Genomic DNA, 19,835 nt, shown 5'->3' on the forward strand with positions numbered 1-19,835 from the left:
CCAGTGCTTATTTTCATACTTCCTGATGTTTCAAAATTTTGTGTTAACTTTTCCTAGAATCAGAGAGGTATCTTGAAAGGAGGAATGGATTGGTTTTTGTCAGATTAGCAAATATTTGTGTTGTTTAAATAGGTAAGAATTGAAGTTCTGTATGTCCTCAGCCTACATTTGTCTCTTTTTTTTTAAGGTACTGTCAAAATGGTCATCATAGCAATACCTAAAACAGGTTAAAGGCCTCCAAGCTGAAGTTCTTAAACTGATGACCTACACAATGGTTGTCATTTACCATGAAAAGCTAACAGGCAATCTGTTTCCATATTTTCCTCTGAAATTCTGTGTGAGAGCAACAGTAGTTGGAAGAGATAATGTGAAGAACAGGCTGCATGATACACTCCTACAAAATGGGAAAGATGCTTTCCTAGCTGTTGGTGCTGGGTGAGAAATGTTTTTCTCATCATGTGAAGACATCAAGATTCTGAATTCCCCCCACCCCCTCTGTTTTTTCTATCCTACGACAGGATAAAGCTGAAACTATCTTTCCTCTTCCCCCAAAAAACCAAAATCATACTCAAAAAAACCCAACGAAACCCACAAAACTTTATGAAAAGGTAGAGTTTTTAGGAAAGGAGAGAAAGATTGAGAGAAATGAAGAGAAGCCACATATGGATTATGAAGTTTCTGGGATGTGTCCTTGTAGTTTGAGTGGCCTGAGCTGCCTAGTTCCTGGCTGTTGTGAGGGGGAAAAAAAATTGTCCTGAACTTTACAAGCCTTTTGAGGAAACTTTTTTCCTTAAACAGTTGAGAGGAGTTGTGTTGACCAGTTCTGAAGGCTGCATGAACTTAAAGTGCTTTTCTAGTCCTTAATTTTTATGCAGCTTATAACCGTGACAGCCAGTAGTCTGGCTGTACCCTTTAGGGTTGCATAGCCCAAGTAATAGAAAATTGGGTGAGAAGGATGATATGCCATCTTTTTGAGTTTTGCTGTCATTAGCCTCAAATTATTTATTGCTCATGTACCCAGAGTTACTATTAAAGATTAAAAAGAGAGAGGAAAGAAAGGTAGTTTTATCTAGAATAGTAAACCAGCATTTTTGGGCTGACTTTTTTTAAAATGAGGATTTGAAATCTAACTTCATGAATATAAATGTTAAATACTTTCTCTTTTATAATCTTGAATTTAGATTATTTTGTGTGCTTATACAGGGACTTTTATCTGAAAACCATTGTTAGTACTGCAAGGGCAGAACTGCAGTTATGGTGTGCTGCTAAATCCATTATAAATGCTTGCCTTGAGAGATTTACAATGTGTCTATTTAAAATTTCTTTGAGTTAAAAGTTTGCAAACGCCAGTCGTTAGGCCTGGTGGGAATTTGAACTGCCTCTTTGTTTCCGTAGGTCTGTTTGCTAAGTTTGTGAGATTCTCTGAAAGACTGTTTTTTTCTAAACAATGCTATTTTTTCCCTCTATAAACCACTCAGCACACAGACACTCTGTTTCCTAGGTAACTTGAGTGCAGATTGAATTTCTCCTATATTATCTTTGTTCTTATATCATCTTTCTTATTTATTTTAACCTCTCCTATCATCTTTCTAACCAATTCTTTGGGCTATTGTGTGTTTTTGCAGTTTTCCGTGACCTGTTTTCCCCCTTTGTCCTTTTCCATTTCTGAAGGGACGCATGAAAAGTTTCTTATGCAACATTTATTTGTATTTGAACATATGTGACAATTGAAATGCTGTATTGCTGCTGTCTCTTTTGTGATAACCATGTTCCAGTGCATGGTGGGTAGGTGTATAAATGAGCTGTAATTGCTCCCGGGTGTGAGGCTGATCCGAAAGGACTTTTGTGTCCCGCAATGCAGCAAGCAAAGTCCAGCGCTTTAGTGTCTGAAACTGCAGGAGTCCTTCAATCAGATCCTGCAAATCCTTTTTCAAATGACTAATCATTTTAAAAAGATGCTAAAATACTGGGAAAAATAAATTGAAGGAACTAGTGTAGTTTTTTTTAATTTAATGGTTTTCAAACAGAACTGATTATTTGAGCACTTACTGTTTATTAAAAGCAGCTTCTTGGGCACTTACAAAAAATGCCTTTCTTGTGAGGTATATACCTTAAACCCTGGGCAAAGAGGGTATATCTGATGTGGTATCTGTGGAGCCTGATCATTTGCTTTTGTCATGGGGTTTTTTTTTTTTTGATTCCCAGGTCAGAGATCAGTTGACTTCTCAAACCTGTAACTTGTTTGTAGGCAGATGTATTAGCATGTGTACATTAAGCAAATATGTAAATAAAGGTGTTCAATAATAGTCATCAAGTATTTTCTCTGAATGCTTCTACAGATATGAGGAACATGTTCTTTTTATTTATATGTGATCTAAACAGACAAAAAAGTATAAAGAGTTTTTAAACCTATTTCTGCTTATACATCTGAATCCTCTTAGTAAAATTTTGAGGATCTAATTTATATTTTTTTATCTACAATTTCTTGAACTTGTATTTAAGGTTCTGTAAATGCATAACTTTTTGCAGTTCTAGCCTGTGATTGTGATTATGTTTATCATGTAATGGTGAATTAGTAGCTAAATGAACCTTATTTCAGAAGCACTGACCATGGGGGTCAATTAGCTGCTTTTATATTTATTTGCTTGTAGTAGATTTGAGAAGTGGAGTTTGGGTTTGTCTTTTTATAGAGAAATGTTTAATCTGGTGTTTCCAGGTTTCAAAAGGCATATTTTGAATAGTAAATGGAAGAGATTGTTTCAAACCCAGATAGAAGAAAAAATGCTTATAAAGCATTATAAATGCTTTATAAATGCTTATAAAGCTGTGAGAAGTGGCTAATGATTGCATAAACTTATTTTAAGGTATATTTATGTAATACATTTGGCTATGCATCTGTAATGCTTTTGTCACTGGTTTAGTGCAAGACTCTAGAGGTAACCATTTCCCTGTTTCTGCCTCCTTAATTGCCTGCAATGATTCCACAGGACCCCTCTGTGTATCACATCTGTACAGGGCTTTAGATGTAGAAACTGTGCTTCAGTGTTCGTGCAAAAAATGTTAACCATTAGTGTATGTATTGATTAAAATGAATTCTCATTGCTTACCTGGCATCAGACCAGCCTTGGTGGGTCTGCTGAAGGTGTACTATGATGATTATGTAACGTATCCAGTCCGCCATTGCTCTCTGACATATATGCAGTTGTAGGTGAAATGGCAGTAATAATCCAGCAAAAGGCAGTACTTTAAGCCACCATGCTGTTTCAACACTGAATAATTTTAAGTAAACCACAGAAATGCACCTGTTTGGTAAGGATAAAGCTGTATTTGGTAGTTACCAATGGTCTGTATGCTCTTTTTCTAGCAAAATATTGACTAATGTGACTAAATATATAGGGTTGATCACAATGCTCTTATTTTATTTGGTTTTTGTAAAGGATAAAGAAGACAACTGATTACATGATGGAAAACCAGCAATTTAAATCAATGGTCCAACTTTCTTCCATAACACATTCATGTTTGATAGTGGTTGGATTTGAATCTGTGTCCTCCCTCTTGTCCTTACTCGCTGTATTTTATCTTCTGTACAGAAGCCCTGTGTATGTCTGATTAATAAGTCGCTTTCGAAGTTTGTGCAAAGTATTCAGTGGCCAAGAAATAATTTGATCAGTAGAATCCCTTGTTAGGATGATCTTGGGATTCTTAACCTGCAAATGGCTATTTGAGTCTCTAAGAATGTCACGTCCTGGATTTAGGTCATTAGTTTTCTCTTTAAGCTGACAATCTCATCAAGCTGCTCCTTTTAAGCACTGCTACTCCCTAAGGCCAACCTTTTTGGATGTCCTTGGAGCAAGTCATTTAATACTAGGCATGCGGCTTATGCCACTTGACAGCCTTTTGAAATGTTGGGACATCAACAGCACGCATTTTACAAGCTTCCCATCTTCCTTCTTTCCTTTCTAAAAAGAAGTTAATTCTGCCTTTCATTTAGCTGAGCAGTCATATTTCTGTTAATTCCCTCTAATGATTCTCAGTAGTGAAGGTTTATATATTTACATTTAGTCCTACCTGAATGATATTTCAGTAAGAATGCTAACATGGCAGCCAGCTCTGCTATTGCTCTAGTGAGCTGTGCTTTCTGCCCATCCACTGATGGCTTGCAAATCATTAAAATAGCTCCCTGGTAAGCATTCGGAGCATATTTCATCTGGATTTCATTTTTTAATGCAGTCATAAGTGAGCTGTACATTGCATAAGCATGTATGAGTGGTATGGCAACAAGAATTAGAAGGCTTGTGAGAGCTGCATGGTGTTAACCAAGGCAGTATTTTCACGTCAGGCATTTAGGATGGCAACAGACAATATGACTTTTGTCCTTGTTGCCAGTGAGACACGTGCCAGCACTTTTGCTGAGACAAATATATGTTTAACCCTTAAATCAAGATCTCCTCTGCCATTTGTCTGTTCTTTTCACGTCTGAGAGCAGAAGGAGCAAGGTTTATTGGATTCAGCATCTTGCAAAACTCGTTTAATGTAAGAAAACTGCAACTGTGTGTCAACTTTGCTGATGGAACATTGGCATAGTCAGATAAAGCCTATGATGTTAGTAAGCACTCTTCTATGTGCTTAAAACGTGGCTGAACAACTTTTGTAGTGTAGATTTTTGTGCTCTGAAGAGGGTTCCAAGCTGGCTCTGATCTAAAATAATATTTTGGTTTTAGTCTGGTGAATTTCAAAACTCTCACTGACTGCAGAGGAAAGAGGATTAACATATCTCAGTTGATAGGTTGGTCCTGCTCATGCTGGTGTTGTGCAGTGTAGGTGAGCTGCTAATGTACATCCACAGCCTGGTGTGCTCGGGTTTGGTGAGAGGGAAGGTTAGCTCTTCCCCAACTTGGTGTGGATACATGTGGAATGGAAGTCTGACTGGCCAACAGCAGCAGTTCACCAGTCCCAGGTGTTTCTGCTGGGGGCAGGACTCTCTCCTCAAGAGGAAGGGTAAACCTGACCATAAATAATCTGTTGTCAACATGTATGAAGACAGAGCATTGTTTACACAGCACAGTGTGTTGTGAAGGGGTTTGGAGGAGGATGTTCTCCCAGTTCTCCTCACGTGTTTTTCTTGCTATTGTGATACACAGGTGATTACAGTCTCCATCTATTGGCCACAGCTCTGCTGCCCAAGGTTTGCCCACTCAGACTTATTGGTAGAGCAGCTCAGGAGAGCTGCTTGGTCACTCTGAATCAGTCATTTTGTTCACCTTTCCCATGAATCCAGGAGCTTTTTGAGGACTGGGTTCCCTTGGAAAGCTGGAAGAACTTCCAGTTCAGTAGAACTTCTTCAGTAGGCAGATAGTGGGGGTGATAACTTTCAAGAACTATGGCAGGTTGGAGAAAAGCCATGTGCACAGATTTAATAGGTTTAAGGTTGAATCTTAGCAATCATTACCAAAGTTTGGGGAATGCAGCTGCCATGGCAGTATTGAAGTTTTTCCAGAGTGTTTCTTTCCTGAGGTGGCCAGGAATTCAGACATTGCATGTATTCAGCAAAACAGTAATGTTTTGAGGATGTTTTGCATCTCTGAGTCTTCCTGGGTTGCTGTAGTGGAGAGTCTAGAGTTAGGAATGGCTCCTTGAAGGACGTACTTTGGTAAGGTAGGAATTGGCTGTTGGACTTCTGGTTCAGGTAATAATAGTGGTGAATTTTTGTAGCTAATCATAGAAGAGTACTTTAGCAAAGCTTTATTCACCCCCTCTGATGAAAGGAAAGGGCTGGGGGAAGTATTCGGTAGTTATCCTAGAAGTTCAAAGTAAGTGGTATGTATTTTTACTTCATCCATGGGCTTCAGCAAATTATTTACCTTATCACCTGCTTAAGCTTGAGAGAAAAATCTTTTAGTTTCCATTTGGACAGCTATTGCCGTTACAGAGACTGTATAAACCATTGTTCCTCCATTCCAACTCAAATCCATTGATAGAGTAGGTAACCTTCACTGGCAGAAAGATCTTTTGAATGAGAGGATTCTGCCTTTTTATAGGTAATGGCACTGCTATGGCTGCATCACCTATACTTAGAGCATAAAAGAGCTAAAGATACTCCATTTCCTTGCAATGTTATGTTAACCACAGCCACACTAACTAGAAGGTATTTCTCCCACATACACGCCCCTTACTGCATTTGTTCTGGTCAAATGCTGACTGGACACCATGCATTTACCACCACCATTGTAAAAACAAGAAGTAACAAACCTTGCTGATATTGGAGGAGATTGGGACATTTAATTTATTCATGTTTTTGAAGCAATCAAAGTTATGTAGCTAGGCAGCTGTATCTGTAACAGCACTGTGCTGGTTATTTTTCTGGGCTCCTTGTTTAAATGTTCACTTGCACTAAAAATGACTGCTTTCTCAGAATCTTGATCTTCAGAGATGACCTTCTCTGTGAAGAGTACATTCATTACATGAACAGAAAAGGAATTGTCTGTCAGCAGAGCCCTTCTATTTCTTCTCCAGCTGAGAAAAAAATGAGCATCATCTCAGAGAAAATAATTCTTAACAGAATTTACATTTAATTTGTTTCCCTAATGACACATAGCTTCTCATTCACCTTTCCTTGGGTGCAGGTAAGAAATTAATTTTAGGAAACAGAGTTTTGCAAATATATCTATATGTAGGGAGAAGGATTATTTTTCTAAGAAAAGTATTGCCTAGCTAGCTATCAGCTGAAGCTTTTGGGTATTCTGTTCAGGTAAGTCAAAGCATCGAATTGAAAACGTGAGATGTATTTTAAAGTATTTGTATGGCTAAAGAGAGAAGCAATTAAATATGCATTATATAAGTATTTCTTTAGCTTTTTATCATCCATGTCCATTTTGAATTCACTAACTCATCCTCTACTTGAAGCATTAATGGCCAGACTAGCATAACATGAGGATATTAAATATGCAAAAAGATGTATGACAGATAATATCATAGTATTATGTGGGAAGTAATTATTTTACACTCCGTGTTAAGAGGGTATGTGAGTGTTCGAACTGACTATGAAGAAAAGAAGAGAAGGAGGAAGGAGCAGAAGGTCTTAAGTTGGTCTCTCTTGATGTAACATGGTTAGGACAGTATGTTGTCTTTGTTGTTAAGGGTGAAGTGTGTAACCTGAGTAAGCATTGACAAGAAAATAAGTGCCACTGTTATTTTACTGAGATTGTCTGATACAGTTTGTTTTATTTTCATTTCTCCTTTATTGATGTGACACATAAACTCTTCAAGCCAAAGGCTGTCTTTTGTAATGCTTACATTTTCCCTGAGACAATGGGACATTTATCCATTGCTCAGCTAATGATTCTGCAAGAGTCCAAATAATTATAGGTAATAACAGAGTAATGCACAAATAATATACTTCTACAAAAGTAATTTGTATTTGAGCTACCTAATCATTTCTGGGCATGGAAGTTAAATATCATTCATATTAAACATGGCCATTGTTCCTGCTTACACTGACATTTTACCCATGATTTTCATTGTAACGAAAGCTGTTTTGTTGCTTTTGTTTTGTGTTTTTTGTTTCTCTCATAGGCTCAAAATGCACAGCAGCTCCATGAGAGGATCCAATCTTCTAGTATGGATGCAAAGTTAGAAGCACTGAAAGACTTAGCCAACTACTCACGGGATGTTACGTTTGCCCAAGAATTTATAAACCTGGATGGCATTTCCCTCCTAACGCAAATGGTTGAAAGTGGCACAGAGTAAGTATTCTACTTAAACTCTGGTGTTCATTCCGTGTGGAGTGATTTCCTGCTCTCTTTTTGAGTTGAGAAATTAAATATCTCAAGAGGTCTAGGCTGCCAGGATAGTATATTAATTATCAATGAGATATTGCTTTTTAATTTCCCCTAACAGTGGACTGGTCAGGTCTGGGGATGAACAAAATAGGAAGTCACAAGTACTGCCTGTGCCATAAAGTTTGGGGAGACTGGGGTCCTAGTTTCTTCTCTATTAATTGGAATTTCAATAAGCCATTGAAAGTGTATTTAAGAGATATCACCTAAAAACGATGTTTTAAACTTCACATTACTGAGAACATGTGTGGTAAAATGTAAAAAAATGCTTTACTTTATTTCCCTTTTTTATTGTTTTGATTCTGAATGGGATTTTTCTAATACCAGTCAGGTTATTTGACATGAAATTGAAAGCTGACCTCTAAAAATATACTCATTCTTTACCAGAACGCCTTACCAAATCTCATCATTGGTGAAATTCAGGACCAAAGTCCTGAGAAAGTGTCCATTGTCTTAATGTGGAGAGTGCAGCAGAAAAATATCAACTGGACTGTTGCACTATTAAATTATGCTCTAACAGTAAGGATTTGATTTCAAGTAAGAGATTTGCAGTCAGTGTCAAGCTCCACTACACAGGAAGAAATCAACAATACCCACATCATCTCCTGAGAGAAAGAAAACTGAAGTCAGTCCTAATGCCCTCACAAATGTTCTTGTGTTCCCTTGGACTCAAGGAAGAAAGTAGTGTTAGGAGATAAGGCAAAAGTAGTAAGTGGTCTTTGAAATGGAACTCAAATGGTCTCTGAGGGTCTTGTACAAGATATACTGTGTATTTTCTGCAGAAAAATTAACTACTTTATAGAATCCAGTAGTCCATAGATTGGGCAGTGTGAAAACAATCTCTCCCTGATCCCTGCTCATTGTGTGGTTAATGGCTTATGGGACTCTGAATCCTTATTGTGTAACTACAGCAATATACTAGATTTCCAAAAGCTCGTGGTTTAATCTTCAGCATTTTGGGATTATAATCTTTATTTTTTTTGCAGTGATGCGACCTGTGGCACACGTCACATGTTATGCCACTTTAAAAAAAAATTCTTCTAGTTACCAAATTTGCAAACTTGTCTTTTATTCATGTAGTATTTGTTGTTTATGGGCCAAATTACGTTCTAAAGCAAAGACAAGCTGGAGTTGATATAACCACATCTTTACAGCAGTTGCTGTACTAATGAAAAGTATTCTAAATGGACAGGCTCACATATGACTGTGAAGATCAGAACACAGGAAAATTAACAGTCTTGTGGTTTATTTTGTTGTGACGTTATTTAGGTTTAATGGTTTAACTTACTCCACTGCAGAAAGTATTTAAACTAAAACGCTTCCTTTTCTGTTGAAACAGACAGGGAACATTCACATTTTTTATAATCTTTTATTTTAGCTGCACTAAGACTAAAGCAAGGGCTGTCCTCACCCTGCAGATGTGTTTGTACTGCTGTTTTGTAGCTGTGGGATGAGCCAAGCTGTAGCAGACTGGTCTGGATTAAAAATAACTGTTTGGGAGGGAAAATACTAGCAGCAACACTGCTGTTGAAAGAGATGCCTAGCAAATTATACCCTGTAATAAATCCTGACCGAAGGTATAAGTTTTCAAACCACACAGCAGGCTTGTAAACTGGACATACGAGCAGAGTTTACTGCCTTTTTCTTTTATTATTATTTTGTTTTATTTTATTTTTGTATCTGTATTTTGAGGGATTTAATTTTTTTCTTTTTAGCTGATGTAATGTGTCATCAAACATGCATTGATGGATCTACCTGTCTAATGTATGTATCAGTGTTTCTGTCTGTGTGGAGAAATACTCTTAAGTCTGGGCATTGGACAAAGATTCAGACTGTAAGTTTGCAGCAGCTTCACATGTTGATGAGCTCTTAGGACTCACTGCAGTCTTTCATGTTCAGCAGCCTAGACATTCTGCAGCTCCTGAGGGTGTCAGCAGGTCAGGTTTTTCCAAGTCTGGTTTTGCAAAGGGAGCTGTAAAGCAAGGACATCTGTGCTATGCTGTACATTCCCTTCTGCTTTTATTCTGTGCATCACTGGCTGATGAGTGCATATTTAACAGAACTTGGGATTTAATGAAAGGAGCAAACATACACAGGCACAGCAGCCTAAGCCTGCCATGGTGCTTCTGCTTTCTTTTCTTATCTCACTTCAAGGTACTGAATCTGTTCCCTCACATCAGGGTCTGTCACTCGCTGCTGTGTCAGCACACTAAGCAAACAGACAAACTACTTCCTCAAAAGAAAGAAAAGAAACTTTTTTTTCATTCAGTGCCCTAGGCTGTCAAGGAAGGGCAGCTGGAATCAGTCAGTTGTCCTCTTACAGTCTGTTCTTGTTTTTGCTTGGACTCTCTGCACTACTGTTAATAAGAGGTCCCACACAAGATGCTCACTGAACAGATAAATCAAATTGAAGGCCTCCTTGACATTGGTCCCAACTGGGCTCAGCACCCTCAGCAAGGTGGCTTTGTGGGCTGTGTGGCTGACAAGATCACCAAAATGCTTCAGAACACAAAGCTTTTCTCTGTGTCCATAGGTGAACCTACACTGCTTTCTCAGTGTCCATAGGTGAATTTACACAAACAATTACACTAGCATTATAAAAGGCAGGGGGTAGATACTAGAGGAGGAATTAGAATTATAGAATAAGAATTAGAAGAATTAGAGTCAGATATTTCTGGGTGGGGCAGAAGCTTCTTTCATAGCCCAGTTTTAGAACACAATGTGTTTTATAAAGATGCATTAAGGTACATCTCCACTATGGAGTTATCTTAGCCACCTTGGCGCTACTCCTGTAGAGCCAGACTTGTTTGAATAGGGCTCTCACCCATACAGCTGAGACAAACCTAATGTCTTGGTGTGCTGAGAGATGGTCCAGCTCCCTGCCTTCTTCTCTTATTTCTTGTGTGTTAACCCCTGTTCTTCAGCCCAGTCCTGCTTTTTTTCCAGGAGCTAGTTCCAGGAGTTGGTTCCAGTGTCTGAGTGCTACACAAAGCCAGTCCAGCCTGTTAACTTATTGCAAAGTACGCGATTCTGTTAGAAAAGTAACTCTCTAAAATTAGTTTTCTGCTCAGTTAGGGACTTGAAGAAACAAGAGAGGAACTGGTCATGAGTGGATGCAGAAAAGGCCCTTTTTTTGTGGCAACAGACCATCACATTGGGTTAGGTGTGTCACTGAGACACAACGTGAGAGCAGTCATACTGTGAAACAGTGTGAGGGTGGTGGCTGTCTCTGCTCTTGTATTGCACCCTGGGGACTGGCACTGAGACTCTGGGAGAGTGGGAATGGGACATACCCTATAATGTGGCTGCTGGTGTTCTGCAGGTATCCCCTCTCTGTGCTGTGCCAGTTGCCCGTGGGTTGGTGCAGCTGGGAACAGGCAACATCTGTAAGCCCAGGCTGAGTGGCGCCTCTGTTCACGGTGTGCTGCAGCTGTGCTAGAAATTGATGAATTTTGTTAATTCAAGCTTTATTCTCTATTTTCCCTGAAGGGCCAGGCAGTGCCCATTAGAAGTGCCATTGTGCTCAGTGCAGAGTAGCTCTGAGATTTTCTTTGCGCATGGATTTCATTTTAGAGGCAGCTCTTAGGTTATAATTTGAGTGAGTAATTAAGTTTTACTGGTTAACCTCTGGAAAACAAGACTCCATCTTTTTATACAACTTTCACTGAGGAAGAGGCCTATGTTTTATTTATAGTTGGCTTTGTTTATTGTGCTACTTAGTCATTATTTCAGTGAAGCTGATGACTATTAAAGTACAGTGACCAGAGTAAGAGAATGTAAATCCCTGGATTTCTAGTTACTTTTGTTTCATTTCACAGGTGATGAAAAAAAGAGGTAATATAAAAAGTTGACAAGAAATAACAGTGTTTCCTAATTAGTTTTCCATATGTTGAATGCCTGAATGTTGAAGAATATTAGAATGTGTTGGAGAATAGAGAACTGTGGATATGGTGTGTGCAAGCACAAAGCTATGGGGGTTGGTGGTAGGGTGCATGGGCCTTAGTGAAGCTGAATGCACCTTGTCAATATGAATATATTTATATCAGCAGAAATGTAACGTCTCAGAAACTGTCCACATGTATCTTGATCTTGTTGATTGAGATGGCTTATCTTGTTTTTCCTTCAGGCTCATTCTTGCTTCTGCAGCATTGCTACGAGTCTTATAAACTGAAAAAGGAAAAGGAAAAAAGATAGTTTTATGTTTGTTTTACAGTTTGAATGACCTATAAATTATAGAAAAGACTGTAAGACAAGTCATGAAGAAAAAGAAAATTCTGATTCCATTCTATAATTATCCATGATGTCAAATCATTTCTCAGGCTATGCATTTGTATCACCAAAGAGTGGGGTGGATGTGTGCAGGCAGCTATTTTTCTTTTCTGAAACTTTTCAGAAAGTGATTTTCACAGCACTCCTAATGCTAAACTTTTCAGAAGCCAGTCCATGCCTAGTTAAGAGAAGCTGACTCTGCAGTCCATCTGCTTGGGTGTACAGACTGTCTAAATGGGAAGTGTAAAGGTGTGCTGCTTCCACTCCCCCCTCAGAATGCAATGCCCTAAAATGTGACAGAAAGTGAGCAATGCTTCTGAGTCCTAGATATCCTAATGACTGATAAAAAATATCTTCAGGAACCAAGGTGGAAGTAGGAATCATGTCTTCTTGCTAACCCAACTGTGATAATATAGTTCTCTCATTCAGAACTGTATTCTGTAGTCGAGCATGGAACTTGTGTTTCAGAAAATCATGTCTGTACAGATAGTCTTTCTGATGTAGCAGAAGACTCTTAAAGTCGTGGGTTTTTTTTCTTGATGTATCAAAATAGTTGTGTGACTGGAACAGACTCTCGGCCTTCCTTAGAAGGAAAAAGAATCCTCATAATGCCTTATAAAGCAAGAAAAGGAAAATGTAATTCCCACACTGTAAATACTGAAAGACCAAAGAGTTGATAAAAGGAATCTATATTTATATTTCTTATTACTAGTAGTAATAATAACAACAGTGATCTCATGACTAGGAGGGAAAGGAGGAAGGTCTATGCAGAATTTTCAGCATTTTTTTAATTGGTGTTGTCCTGATCTCTATGACTTGCTATTTGGCTGAAATAATACAGTTTCTGAAAAAAAAGGAGAGAGACTATGCTAAGCCTAGCTGTCTTGACAGTAACCAGAACAGAATTATTTCTGCTGCTGTTGAGAAGATTGTTCTTCAGACATCTGCTTCATTGATGAGGCTGTGCTGAGCAGCTTTATTGTCATACAGCTATGGCACAGGAATATGCTTGTTGATGCTGGTAAGAAAAAGTAGCAGATAGTCTGGTTTTAATTATAAGATAGTTGAAATTGCTTAGTATGCAGATTGGAGAAAAAAAAACCCTTTTAATTGTGATAGTTGTTAAATTTTGCCATCTTCCTATTGGAAATAATAAATGCAGCTAGATCAAGTTCATGAAAGCTTCTAAATAAATGTGTATTTGTAATGGAGCAGTTTATATTGAGTGTCATCGCGCAGCACTTACAGGATGGCTGGGGTGTCAGACCCAGCCAGCATGGCTTTAGGAGGGGTAGGTCATGTTTGACCAACCTGGTCTCCTTTTATGGCCAAGTGACCTGCCTGGTGAATGTATGAAATGTAGTGGATGTTGTCTATTTGGATTTCAGCAAGGCCTTTGACACTGTCTCCCACAGGACATGCCTGAAAAACCTGGCAGCCCATGGCTTGGACACGAGCACTCTGCTGGGTTAGGGACTGGCTGCATGGCCGGGCCCAGAGTGTGGTGGTGAACAGTGCTGCATCCAGCTGGCAGCCAGTTACCAGTGGTGTCCTTCAGGGGTCTGTGCTGGGGCCAGCTCTGTTCAATATCTTTACTGATGATACGGATAAGGGTATTGAGTCTTTCATTAGTAAATCTGCAGACAACACTAAGCTGGGAGAAGAGATCTGTTGGAAGGTAGGAGAGCTCTGCAGAGAGACCTGGAATGGTTAGATGGATGGGCAGAGTCCAACAAGATGATGTTTAATGAGTCCAAATGCTGAGTCCTGCACTTTGGCCACAATAACCCCCTGCAGCATTATAGGCTGGGGACGGTGTGGCTGGACAGTGCCCAGGCAGAAAGGGACCTGAGGGTGCAGGTGACAGCAGCTGAATATGAGCCAGCTATGTGTCCTGGTGGCCAAGAAGGCCAATGGAATCCTGGCCAGTATCAGGAATAGTGTGTCCAGCAGGAGCAGGGAGGTCATTCTTCCCCTATACTTGGCACTGGTGAGGCCGCACCTTGAGTGCTGTGTCCAGTTTTGGGCGCCTCAGTTCAGGAAGGATGTTGAGATGCTTGAGCACGTCCAGAGGAGGCAACGAGGCTGGTGAGGGGCTTGGAACACAAACCCTGTGAGGAATGACTGAGGGAGCTGGGGTTGTTTAGCCTGGAGAAAAGGAGACTCAGAGGTGACCTTATCACTCTCTACAGCTTCTTGAAAGGTGGCTGTAGTCAGGGGGGAGTTGGTGTCTTTCTCCAGGCAGCAACTGACAGAAGGAGAGGACACAGTCTCAGGCTGTGCCAAGGGAAATTTAGGCTGGATAATAGGAAAAAGTTTTTTATGGATATGGAAAGAGTGAAAGAGTGATTAAGTATTGGAATGGTCTGCCCGGGGAGGTGGTGGAGTCACCATCCCTGGGTGTGTTTAAAAAAAGACTGGATGTGGCACTCGGTGACATGGTTTAGTTGAGGTGTTAGGGCATGGGCTGGACTCGATGATGGACTCTTGAAGGTCTTTTCCAACCTAGAGATTCTGTCATTCTGTATGAATTTTGTGTCTTGACTAAGAGGAGCCTTCTACTGAGCACATGCATTTTCAGAGTTGGCTGCTGTACAACTGGAAGTCTCTGAGAGATCAATTGTGCATGCTTTAAGGACAAATTGCATTGTTCAGTGAAATTCTAGCTCTTGGCTTGTCTTACAGAGATGATACTGTATACCAGCCCAGTGGAAAACTGAAGACAGATTGGTTTGGAATTATTCCAACTTTAGCACAGTTTTTGGGACAGTTGCTCAAATACCTGCTGGTGGTTTTTTCCATCCTAGTCTGATGAGTATTTCAGCAGTGCTGTCAAAACGTTTAACCTCACAGTAACTTGTTCCTGTCCTGCTTCATCTGGAGAGTTATACCAGTACTGTTTCTACCAAGCTGGACTGGAAAACTGGTGTAAGTTATGGAAAGTGGCAGTAGAGGCTACTTTTAATACAATATTCCATAACCCTGTTTAGTTCCCTTATTGAGCTCACAGCATTACCCCGGAAAACAGTTGTGCAAGCACAACTTGCTAGATAAATGGAAAATGAATTTTCAGAAGATAGGAGCAATACTAAGTTAGTAGGTTTTTGCCACTGTATAAAGTAGTCTTCTTCCACCCTTCCTGGCTACTGGCTGTGTAGTACCTGCTCCCTCTCTTGTTCAGCTCCAATACTTATTTGACTCCTCATTGATGCAGTTCAATTTGCTAAACTGTCAGAAACTCAGCGAGCCAATGGAGGGAGGAAATTAATTTGTATTTTTGACAGCACAGGGTTTTAAACAGCCTCAACTATTCCTGTGAAGCTTCACCTGGAAGCACAGATTACTTAATCTGACATTGCTGCCAAAATCAATTCTTGTCCAACAGGGGTTTTACGCAATCTTCATTTCTTAGTGCTTCTGTAATGTCGGGAGAGGGTGACTATTGTCTATGAGGAAGCAATCCAAAATATATAAATAAGTATATAAAATCAGGTAATCCTTCTATACCACTGTGGAGATGGTAATAGCAGGAGAATAAGAAGGGGCTGGAGCTCCATCTTTCAGTGCAGTTTCTATAAAGAAAGGTGGAGTAGGATTTTTTCTGGAGTGGCTTTTTTTTGTTGGTTTATTTTTCTCCTGCTTGCTCTATTTTGGGTTTGTTTCCCCATCAGTCTTCAGGCTTGGATTACACCCTCCCTCTCAGCACACACAAGTACAATTTTTCTTATATCTTTTACATATGCAAAGCACACACTGTAGGCTTTAGATAAAATCACAGAATCGTCTCACTTGGAAGGGACCCAGAAGGATCATTGAGTCCAACACTTGAGTGAATGGCCCCTACTGGGATCTAACCCACAGCCTCAGTGTTATTAACACCATGTTTTAACCAACTAAGCCAATCTCAAGGTCATCTGAAGGTGGAACTGTCAGAGATCACGTTTTGGAGGGAAGAGAGGGAGGGTTGCTGGTCCCCCCCACGCTAAACTTTCACAAGGCTTGATTTTTTTTTACTTTGCCTGTGTTTGAGAATATTAACTTTTAAATGACCCTTTTTAAATGGTGATGTCAACACCCTGTTGGCAGTAACAGGGATGAGGGGAGAAAGTTTTACTGGGTTTTGTTTGACAACTTCTTTTGTAAAATGTTATAAAAAGAGTAACTCCAGCAGTGGATTTATATTTCCAGATATCCTCCAGAGTATGAATGTGGGTAAAACAAATCTGTTATATTTTGTTAACTCTAGACAAAACTGTAGTATTTGAAAAACCAAGAAAAAAACGGAGAAGAGCTTAAAATCTCCACTTCTGCAACTTTCCAGGATGTTTTTGTCTATTGGACTGAGTATAGCTGTGGGATGTTGTGGTGGCTGTGAGGAGCCTGAGGGCTGCTGTGTAACTTAATAGTAATAGTAATTTTGTAGATTATTCCAGGTCAGAGTGTTTCCCAGATTTCCTCTGCTTGTGATAGCCACACCTGTTACAGAAAGAAACCAGAAATTTGTACTCTTAGATTTTTCTTACTGTATTCCTAAACATTGCCTGTTATCTAGAATGTGCATTATCCTTGCAATAACTTAAAAAGCAATAACGAAATGGTGCTTTAATGTGATTGGCAGGTCATTAATCCATCATCCCATCAATGTTTCTGTAGAGGAGGAAGTTTTTGTGAACACCTCCCACCTTAGGTAACAGTGGCCCTCTCTGGGGTCATACTGCATCAAAAGCTTTTATCCTCAGTGGTACTCCGACACAATTCTGCTCATGTTCTAACAGTGCAGGCTCAGAAACAATTGTGCTGATGTGACTGTTTTAGGTCTTGGTATCATTAGCTGCAGTGGCTCCACACTGGCTTCCACAATGGGACATTTTTGGTTTTTTCCCCCAGTTCAGACAAGCCCTTCCTGTGCACTGTGGGTTACTCCAGCTGAGGTTTAGATTTGGGGTATATTTAGTCTTTGTACAGCAGTTTTGGCGCATGAACAGATAGGAGTTGATCTAGTCAGGTCCTTGCTGACTAGATCCTGGTCTCTGTTGGAAGCTGCTCAGGGTGTAACCTGCAGTATTTGAGCAAGTAGTAGGTCTGTGTGCTTGAGAAAGTCCAAAGAGAACTCACTGCTGCGCCTTGGGATTCATTTGTAAGTGTATCACAAAGTTCCTCTGAGGCCAGACAGGGAACATATTATGGTAGAAAATCTCTAACCTGGTAACTTGTCATTCATGTTATTTTGCATTATGTTGGCATCTATTTTGAGATTCCTGCCTGTAAAAATCACTGTTTTTGTCTTTCACCACTATAGAATCTTGACCTTTCACAATTGCTATCTAATTTGCCCTTACAACATTTGCTTTTTTTGTCCGTGGTTTTGTTCCCATCTGTGCACGTGCAATTGAGAGATGCTTTCTAAAAAAAAAAAAAAAAGAAAATCAAGTTAATTACAATGTCCAGATCAATAAGACTATCAACATTTTCAACCCTACATTGGTAACTCACCAAGAAGGGCTCTACAGAGCTGTTTGGTTGCTACCACAGAGTCAGCCCTCTGGAAGAATCCCAACAGTTATGTATATATAGAAAGAGGAAAGCTGATGGAGGTGGCAGACTGTACTTAGTTCCTTTCCAGGCTGACTTTGCTGGAAGAATCAGCTTGGCTCCTTGGTGACTTTTTCATGGTCTGTGGGTAAATACGAGAGGAACTCCTGCTCATGCCAGTCCCCTCTCTATTATGTTTTGGTTTTATGATGGATGAAAATAGCATGTGTTGCTTTAGAGAATGGACTCTATCTACATGTTCGGTGGTAAAAGTCAATCTATAATCATGTGTTGTTTCAACATTTGATGTCCTAGATTGATTGCGGCTCTAGTCACACCAAAGCAACAAAAATCAGTGGAAACTGTGTGATTTAATACAATGGCTATCTTTCTTCTGAAGTCAAAATTTTGTCTTTGTATTGCTTCACCAGAAAAGTCTTACATAATTCAATTATTTCTGGACATTATTCTAAATTTGTATTTTCTTTTACTTCGCACACTTTTTGACCTCAAGTTAACTGATTGCTGATTAACTTGGGATGGATAAGAGTTCTGTAAATGCTGAGGGAGTTGCTGTCCAAATGTTCTGTTTTAGGACTCAGATGTTTGTGTTCTAATCCCTGTCTCAGTCACGGAGAAAATGCTCCTGATTAGAGCCTGTTGTGAAAAATCTCTGACAAAACAGTCTGTCCTTTGAAATGCTACCAGTTTGCAAACACCACACTTGTTTCTCTATCAGAAAAACACAGCCTTCATTTCAAGTTTGTTTGCCGCTTAGCTGAAGTCAGCACCCGGAAGAAAGCACCTATTTTAAAAACTGGCCTGGGAAGAGTGCCATGAAGTTTGGCTGACATGCTGCAGAAAGTTGCAAGGATCCACGCACATTTGGGAGATGACAAAACCCATTTGTTGTGGCAATTGTTCTTGGTGGTTTAGCAGAATCTGCCACAGCATGGAAACACTTAGTTTGCAGAAGCACAGGAGTGACATTGTGCTGAAGCTTGGATCTCCTGCTATGGAAAATGTTTTGAATTTTACTGCACATAAAAGCATGTTGAGGGTATTTTCCCCCACTTTTTAAGGCTGTCTGATCATCAGGATGGTTTTTTGTTTTTTTCATTATTACGGACTACACAGATGGATGTTGTAGCATAAAAGAACCAAGGCCATGAAATCCAAGGAGAAAATCTTGTCCCTTCTCTGATTTGAGTTAGGCTGTAACCCAGTCTGTGGTTTGATACATGGTAAACTGTGCCAGCACCATCTTCAGGCATGGGTATTGCAGCTCACAGCTGGCAGAGAAGGACTTCAAACCATGTGCATGAAGAACAACAACATGAAAATAGTCTCTGTTTTCTTCACTGACAGTTATACAAGCTAGCCCAAAAGCTGCTCTCCTTGAGACTGATTCCTCTGGAAAAGGAGAAAGGGGAAGACCTGGGGAGAAGGTGCACAAAGGAAAGAGAGATCTCTTTGTTGTCCTTTTGAACACTAGTCTGCCCAGTGTGGAACTGCAGGCAAGCCTCTGAAATAAAACTGAAATAGATTTAGGAGGCACAAGAAGGGATTGAGAGATGAATTTTTTTTTAAAATTTCTTTCTAGCTCCCTTATTTTTATAAGTTAAATTGGTGTTTTAAAAAGAGAGTGTCTCTCTTTGGTGCCGTTTTTACCATTTGCCATCCTAGCGCCACAGCTTTCAGCAATGTTGATGACTCTGACATCAGTATTGGTGGTGGAGACTACAAGTAAATGAAAGAGTTCTCCAGGCAAAGGGCTACATGTCATTGAAACAGGACAGAAGATGCTTAATGTGTAAACCTTTATTGTTTTGTATCAAAGGCTTTTTACAAAAATGCTTTACTAAATTAGAATGTCTAGATACATTTTTTTTTCCTAACAGAAGTTAACACAAGTATTCTAAACAAATATTTGAAATTTATTTGGAGTGTTCTCTTCAAGTTACTGAACTGTTTCTGTTCACAGCAAATTGTTAGCAATTTACTGCCTCTTACTGTATGGGTGTCTTTGAATTTTATGGCTTGAGTACAGGGGGGTTGTATGCAGTAAATTGAGTACAGATGTTTTAAAGTGTTTTTCCTCACATGCAAGTTTTAATTTTGCAGACGATATCAGAAATTGCAGAAGATAATGAAGCCCTGGTAAGAACTTGATTAGATCATCACCTTGTGTACTACCTC

General features: G+C 39.6%; 1 protein-coding gene across 7 annotated transcripts in view; it reads left to right on the top strand.

Annotated features, from left to right (window-relative positions):
• ELMO1 (engulfment and cell motility 1) overlaps window positions 1-19,835 on the top strand; it is a 304,867-nt gene that overhangs the window by 78,710 nt on the left and 206,322 nt on the right. For 6 of the 7 annotated variants that reach the window (XM_066192198.1, XM_066192190.1, XM_066192224.1 and 3 more), the window contains 2 exons: window positions 7,573-7,742; window positions 19,761-19,796. In XM_066192198.1, coding sequence (XP_066048295.1) covers window positions 7,573-7,742; window positions 19,761-19,796 — 206 coding nt within the window. The remainder of the gene's footprint in view (window positions 1-7,572; window positions 7,743-19,760; window positions 19,797-19,835) is intronic. The other variant, XM_066192232.1, reaches the window with a different exon arrangement.

The sequence above is a fragment of the Chamaea fasciata genome, unplaced genomic scaffold (assembly GCF_029207755.1).
Source record: "Chamaea fasciata isolate MVZ Bird 193981 ecotype frontalis unplaced genomic scaffold, bChaFas1.0.hap1 SCAF_1, whole genome shotgun sequence".
NCBI classification, from domain to species: Eukaryota; Metazoa; Chordata; class Aves; order Passeriformes; family Sylviidae; genus Chamaea; species Chamaea fasciata.